Source organism: Toxotes jaculatrix, chromosome 11, assembly GCF_017976425.1.
Source record: "Toxotes jaculatrix isolate fToxJac2 chromosome 11, fToxJac2.pri, whole genome shotgun sequence".
Taxonomy (NCBI): Eukaryota; Metazoa; Chordata; class Actinopteri; family Toxotidae; genus Toxotes; species Toxotes jaculatrix.
The window spans coordinates 16,415,535-16,422,619 of NC_054404.1; the positions used below are offsets into that span (position 1 = coordinate 16,415,535).

The window sequence follows — 7,085 nt, forward strand, 5'->3', positions numbered from 1 at the left end:
GGTTGTTGCTTACACTCGGAGTGACACGCCGCGCAGCCAATCAGCAATCTCTCTTGGAATTTTCCTTTCTCCAGCCAGTCGCGAGGGAGCTCATTTTGTAAACCGTTGAGTCCTCTTGTCGTTACTTCAAACCAGCTCTTAACGTACGTTATCTTAAGGCTCACTTAAAAATATCAAAAAATACAAAATTACACGGTGGATGCTTTTTTTGGGGGGTTGCTTGAGCACAACTTTCGAAGCTCAGCTCGATAAATGAAACATTTTTAACCTCTGTCCCAGTGCAGGTTTAAAAAAAAAATCACCTGTTGGCACTCACCTTTGGAACGGCACCATGCAAAGCCTTCAGGTTTTGAAGTAAGTAGGCTTTTTTTTTAAATCACAGATACTCTAATTTTATGGAGATTAAAATATTTGTAATGACGTAAGAGCTGTAATTATCCGCAGTGAGTTTGTCTCAAACTTTTCTACTCTTTGCAGGCAAACTTTCTTTGGTTTGGATGTTGTCCAGCGGCAGCTTCTAATAGGGACAGCTGTGGCAACAGGGGGGCTAGTGGCATACATAGTGCACAAAAGATCACAAGTCAAAAGTATTCCTCTTGGTGAAGGCTGGTGGGGAGCAGGAGACAAACCACTGTTTGAGGATGATAAAATCTACCCCTTTCAAGTGCAAACCTCAGATGAAGAGATTCAGGTCATTTTGAGCTGTTAATTACACTTTTCATCAGTAATTACCAAACTAACAGTAGTAAAAGTTCCACCAATAAGACAGTTAGGTGCTTATGTGGAGTAATCAGCAGTGCTTTTATTGAACAGGACCTTCGTGAGCGCATTGACAGAACCCGCTACACAGATCCATTAGAAGATAGCGGCTTCCAGTATGGCTTCAATTCCTCTTATCTCAGGAAAGTGGTTTCCTACTGGAGACACGTGTTTGACTGGAAAAAGCAGGTGGCTGTGCTTAACAAGTATCCACACTTCAAAACCAAAATAGAAGGTAAACACACAGCCTCATGCTGAATCAACATGATTTGCTTTGCTCTACAGGAAGACATAATGATTTGAACATTTGGCCAAAAAGCAGTCCACACACTCTTCCGTTCTTTTCAGTGCTTCCAATTCTTTTGCTTTAATGCAGGGTTGGATGTGCATTTCATCCATGTGAGGCCAAAGCCCCGTGAGAACCAGAGGGTTCTGCCTCTTATGCTCGTTCACGGCTGGCCTGGCTCCTTCTATGAGTTCTACAAGATTCTGCCACTTCTCACTGAGAACCAGGATGGAGTTGTGTTTGAGGTCATATGCCCCTCGATCCCTGGCTACGGATTCTCAGAGGCCCCTCATAAACAAGGTAGATGATTCTAAATATGAAGGGGTGATTGATAAGTTTGTTTTCTAACCTAGAAGGAGTCAATTTTAGAAAAGCACATTCTTTTGTTTTTCAGCATAGTCTCCTCCTATATTCATACACTTAGTCCCATGGTCATGGAATATATGGATCCCTTCTTTGTAAAACTTGGCATCTTGGACCTCCAGAAAGTGGTCCTTAGCAGAAATGACACCATCATCACTGTCAAAATGGCGACCACTGAGCTCTTTGTTCATCTTGGGGAAGAGGTAGTAGTCTGAGGGTGCCAAATCAGGTCAAACCAGGCCAAGGACCTCCTTGGGTGATAAGCCCATGAGACAGAAGTAGCAAATGACTGCACAAAGGCCAATATTGTCCATTGTCTCAGACAGTGCTGACTTGCAATTTTTAATGACCCGAAACAAAAATACCACAAAGGTTTCAAACTCTCCATATTCACAGTGGAGCTGAACAGCACACTCACATAACGAGACCTGTATAACACATCTCCTTCTGCCTCAGGCCATAAACCTATGTTTCCACTCTTACATGTATGTATCTCATCTTTAGCAGCAGGTGTTCAAAGATGTGCTTCCTGTACCTTTTCAGGATTTGACAGTCTCGCTGCTGCCCGAGTTTTCCTAACACTGATGGAGCGTTTAGGATTCTCCCAGTTCTATGTGCAGGGAGGAGACTGGGGCTCCCTCATCACCACCAACATGGCACAGATGAAGCCTCAGTAAGACAACCAGCAAAACAAGCCCTTACTGAAAACAAGTTATCACTGCAGTGGAATTTCCACCACCCACTTGTTCTTTAGAGCACGCATTGTGACATTGTTACTTAAACTGTGAAACAGTGTTTGCAGTGTACAAAATGCACAAATGACCAAAAACCAATGACATTACAAATTCCTAGAGACTGGAGCAAACAAAGAATAGTTTGTGATGAGAAAAACATTCATAGTTATAAACTGATACTTAATATAAATTAAAGTGTATTAAGGCCTTTCATTTTAGGTAAAACTTAAATTTTTGTAATCTGTTTATACACCCTATCTTTCCAGGTGCGTGAAAGGCCTCCACTTAAACATGTTTATTTCAAAAAGAGGGTTCAGAGTGATGATGTCCCTCATGATTGGTCCTTATCTGCCCTTCCTGGTGGGCTTCAGTCGGGAAGATGTCCGCCGACTGTTCCCTTTCTTTGAAAAGAATGTGTGGAACATACTGAAGGAATCAGGCTACATGCACATTCAGGCCACTAAACCAGACACTGCAGGTGGGGACATAACCAAGAAATAAGCTCACTCATGCTGATGATCACACTGACACCGCTGATGGATTAAACTCACTGTTCTTCAAAGCATTTATGAGGAACTACCTGAAACAATCCCAAATGTTATTAAAATTTAGTGATCTCATTATTCCACTATTTCATCTCTTAATATAGTTTAAATGGTGTTTTTCAGGTTGCGGACTGAATGACTCTCCTGTAGGTTTGGCTGCCTACCTTCTGGAGAAATTCTCCACCTGGACTGATATGAAGAACAGAGATCTGGCTGACGGTGGGCTGGAGAGGTACAAGAAGGCATTCCTTCTCAGCCATTTTAATATTGTCAGCATAGAAATTCTATGGGGATAGATTCAACAAGGGTTGTGTGATTGTTGCTGGGTGTAATTAATTATAAATGACTGCATTTGTACAGGAAATTCAGCCTGGATGACCTCTTGACAAATGTCATGATCTACTGGACAACAGGCTCCATTGTCTCCTCCATGCGCTTCTACAAAGAGAACTTGAAGAGTAATCCTGACAAAAGAGTAGATTCGATGTAAGTATTTAACCTGTCAAAACTCAGTTTTTTATTTCGCAGAACTTTTTTATCATATCATGAGGTGACCATAATAATGTGTTCTCTTTTTGATTTAGGACACCGATATTTGTGCCCACTGGGATGGCAGCCTTCCCTGCGGAGCTGATGCACTGCCCTAAATCGTGGGCACGAATTAGGTATCGAAACATCTGCTCCTACACTTTCATGCCTCGAGGTGGTCACTTTGCTGCCTTTGAGGAGCCCCAGCTTCTAGCCAACGACATCATCCAGTTCGTGAAAAAAGTGGAGAAGTTCTAAACCCTTCGATGCACTCACAGACGATGATTGTGTTATTGTGTTTGATTTTGACTGATCATTCCAAATGGAGCACTTACACAAATCCTTGTTTCTATAATCCATTCCACACCACAATACATCTTACTGCTTGTTGTGCCTACAAAATTGCAACACTGCTGAAATCATATTAAGGTTTTAATAAATGTAAACATATACACAAATGATACTGGCAATCCAGTGTGTCCACAGATTGGATTAAGGATAGCTAAAATAAAGCATTAAACCTCACAAGTTATGCTCATTAAAAATATATTGCACTAATTGTGTGTGTTGTTCTGTGTTTAATGTCCTAATGAATGATATTTAATGTAAAACATTCTTTTTAAATATAAATAATAATACACAATGTTCTCAAACAGATGTTACATCACATGCCAACAAAGCATCTTAGAAAACATATTCTCATTATTTCAGAAGATGATAAAAAAGGATAATATGCCACACTGCTTGTGTCAATAAAACCACTATTATTTGAATGGACATACTTTTAATCACAAGTAGAAAAAAATTTAACTCATAATTCAGTAAAATATATACAGCCTAATTCAAAATTCTCTTGTACTGCCTTTAAAATTTAATTGTAGTATTCAGAAAGAGAGCTTCAATCCTGCTCCCCAACTTTTTGGGTCAGTTGCTGAAGCCCTTGATAGTCATGGGTGCCTGAAACCACACATAATCCTGCCAGTCTGACCCCTCAGCCCTCGGTTCCTGGCAGGTGCTGGGATCAGTAGACAGAGCAATAATTTGGTTCTTTACACGAGTTGGCACTTTAAATTGTAGTTTAGGGCGGAACCAGCCAACACCGCAATCCCTGTGAGCCAGCACCAAGACTGTGGTGGGCATTAAACGAACCGGTCTTGTGTCAGACAAAAGGTCAGCCACAAAAAGAGTGCGGAAAAGTTGCCTTAAGCATGAGGATACCCGTAGACATTGATCTCCACTAGCCAATACCAGCGCCTCCATGTTGATCTCATACAGCTCTTTGGGCAGCACGAGAGAGCCACCCATCAGGAGCAGCACACGAGGCACCCTGCTGAGAGAAAAAAGTACCTCCAGCTGCTGCAGAACCTCCTCTAGCTCTTGAAGGGTTTGCTGACACTTCCGCCAGTTCATGTCTGCAGACTGCACCGGCCTCCGACTCACAGTGTCTTTATCCTGAAAAGTGAAACATTCACTCAACACATTTAGTTAAACTCAAGTCAACAACATTTCTTTATTTATGAACGTTTGATGTGCACCATGACAACATTTCCCATTCACCTGCACTGAGGCTTGTTGTTTCTTCTGGGAATACACCAGCTGGTCGTACGTCATGGGTAGTTGCTGTCTCTGATAGAGAATACACTTGAGGATCTCGCTGACAAAGCGACAGCAGCCTTCCTGTGTTACAGTGCCAGGGAAGATGATTTTCACGCAGCCTTCCACCTGTGCTCTTCTCACCACCTCAGCATCACTGTCCTCTGTGTTCACATGTTGTTTACTGGCAGCCACACTGGAATCTTGCATACTTCTCTGGCCTGAGGACTCGTCTTCTGCTTGGGCATTTTCTGTCCAAACAAGGACCAGAATAATGTCACTTGAGTGAACAATGGATATGCATTCCTCAATTTTAGCTACTTAAACGTTAATGAAATCTAGCAAGGCTGGTTTTCCAATAAGGCCATTGTTGCCATTTTCCCCATAAGCTTCATATATAGCTACTGTCTGTCTGTGGTATGTTCTGAAGCATTAGTTGTAAATACTGAAAAATTTGCTTTAGCACATAGGTATGATTGAAAAAATTTTATGAGTACTTTTACTCATAAAAATACTTTTACGAGTACATAGAAGTACTCATTATTTACAATGGTTCTTTTCAGAGTCTTATATACTGTACTAACTGTATAACAATAACTGATGTGTTAATGTGTAAGCAGCATTTTAACCCAGCTACTCAAGGTGGGGCTGATTTCAGCTACTTTAATAATTAACACTAAATCAAAGAATCGTCTTTGCTTTGTTGATCTTATTCTTGATGCTGACCTTAATATTTCATAAGAAAACCTGTATCTCCAAAGTAACGAGAGAACAGTAATCACACAACATCAACAAAAACAGTGGAAAAACTTCAACCCATCACAATTAAAATACTAGAATGAGACAGTGATTGGAGCTTTGTTGTTGTTTTTGCCTCACAAACAACTTCAAACCATCAATCCTCAATTAATCTTTCATCAAAATAGTTGCTGATGTCGACTAATCGTTTCTGCTCTATACTAATGCATGTGGCGGAGTAAATAGTTAAATATTTCCCAATCTGAAGTAAAGATTGTTGGTGCCTTGGTGCAGTGTTTTTACTATGCAGCAACTGATCTTTCACACTCATCTTCTACGCTGGGTGTCAGAAATGCACTAGAGATCAGTAATGTTGCTATCATGCCGCCCTGTTAGGAAAACATGAGGACCCGCACACCGGTTATAGCTTATATTACCTACCTAGAGTGATGCTCGTGGAGGACGTAGCGGTGTTTTCCTTGTCTTCAGTATTGTTTACACTATGTTGTTCTGAATTTAGTCGATATTCAGGGGAGACGTCTTTCAATTCAATTGCATTTTTAGCCTTTAAACAATTGTTTACGGCCTGAGGCGAGAGCTGCTCGGCGTTTCCCGCAGAAGGTTGGCATGAATTCGAGTTGTCGGGAACATTCTGTAACGTTGAGACTTTACATGTCATATTCGGCTCCTCCAGAGCGCTAATATCTTTTTCTGAAGGAAACGAAAGGCGCCTCTTTATCCCATTGTCTCCGCTGTTGATATTTTCCGTGTCTTCTGAGTTTAAAGTTGGTTTAAGTATATTCGAAACTTCTGCCATAGTTTTGAATGTCCCCGCCGGGTCCCTGCCGCACAGCATCATGGGAAACGCAGCTCGACTTCAGCGCTGCCTTCGCGTTACAAGGAAATATTCGAAAAAAACAACTTCCATTTGGAAAATGCGGTTCGTCTGAATCATGTGCTAATAAATACATTAAAATCAGTTTATTCTTGTCGGTTTTGGCCTGGGTTTGTACGTGACCAATGATTTATTTATTTTTTTTTACAGTTTGCTGAATTTTGAACGTCACTGGCAAAAACCACACAGTGTGACTTTGAACTAGGCTCTTTTGTATCAGCTCAGCAGACTGAGATATCCACTGGGCCTGGCATTAAAGGTCTATTGCGTCAACATTTATTAAGAACAAAGACTACAAGATAACACAGCTTCTCAGATAACTTAAGTCGTTTGACGCCCAAACATCGGTTTAGCCTTTACACCATTTCAGTGTCACTGTTTGGCGCTGTGTTTTTCCCATGTGTGTCAAATGCAGCATATTCAGTCTGACTTTCAAATTATTGGCACGTGTGGATTTTAACAGCATACAATCATTTATGATCATTTATTAGCAAAACAAAATATGATCTAAAGTAATTAAGACTGTGTTATGTTTGGGTGGGTCTCTTTGGATATGTTCTTTGGCTATCAATTAAGTGCACAAACCCTGAGACACCTGCAGTTTGTAATTGTCGACTATCGTCAGAGTGTATTAAAAGATTCAA

General features: G+C 40.9%; 2 protein-coding genes across 3 annotated transcripts; one reads left to right on the top strand and one right to left on the bottom strand.

Annotated features, from left to right (window-relative positions):
* The first annotated feature begins 6 nt into the window (after positions 1–6).
* On the top strand, positions 7–3,483 carry ephx5 (epoxide hydrolase 5). Of its 2 annotated transcripts, none has more exons than XM_041050479.1 (10): positions 7–143; positions 280–354; positions 478–691; positions 814–994; positions 1,136–1,345; positions 1,952–2,081; positions 2,409–2,620; positions 2,811–2,919; positions 3,048–3,173; positions 3,272–3,483. In XM_041050479.1, the coding sequence occupies exons 2-10, from the start codon at positions 332–334 to the stop codon at positions 3,471–3,473; spliced, it is 1,407 nt and encodes a 468-aa protein (XP_040906413.1). In that variant the 5' UTR covers positions 7–143; positions 280–331; the 3' UTR covers positions 3,474–3,483. The 2 variants fall into 2 exon arrangements, with proteins under 2 accessions (XP_040906413.1, XP_040906412.1); XM_041050478.1 differs by having other exon boundaries at positions 285–354.
* A 281-nt stretch (positions 3,484–3,764) lies between these two features.
* LOC121189977 (MAD2L1 binding protein) lies at positions 3,765–6,405 on the bottom strand. Its single transcript, XM_041050480.1, has 3 exons — positions 5,988–6,405; positions 4,773–5,059; positions 3,765–4,667 (listed from the first exon to the last, which is right to left on the bottom strand). The coding sequence occupies exons 1-3, from the start codon at positions 6,403–6,405 to the stop codon at positions 4,140–4,142; spliced, it is 1,233 nt and encodes a 410-aa protein (XP_040906414.1). The 3' UTR covers positions 3,765–4,139.
* Between the last annotated feature and the right edge of the window lie 680 nt (positions 6,406–7,085).

Bases quoted from the DNA above. Each gene is read 5' to 3' on its own strand.
- LOC121189977 (XM_041050480.1), bottom strand. From the start codon at position 6,405: ATGATGCTGTGCGGCAGGGACCCGGCGGGGACATTCAAAACTATGGCA. The intron at 5,060-5,987 runs GTAGGTAATATA...TTGTTTGGACAG, and splicing joins CTCCACGAGCATCACTCTAG to AAAATGCCCAAGCAGAAGAC. The intron at 4,668-4,772 runs GTGAATGGGAAA...TTCACTTTTCAG, and splicing joins AACAACAAGCCTCAGTGCAG to GATAAAGACACTGTGAGTCG.
- ephx5 (XM_041050479.1), top strand. From the start codon at position 332: ATGCAAAGCCTTCAGGTTTTGAA. The intron at 995-1,135 runs GTAAACACACAG...GCTTTAATGCAG, and splicing joins CTTCAAAACCAAAATAGAAG to GGTTGGATGTGCATTTCATC. The intron at 2,082-2,408 runs GTAAGACAACCA...CTATCTTTCCAG, and splicing joins ATGGCACAGATGAAGCCTCA to GTGCGTGAAAGGCCTCCACT.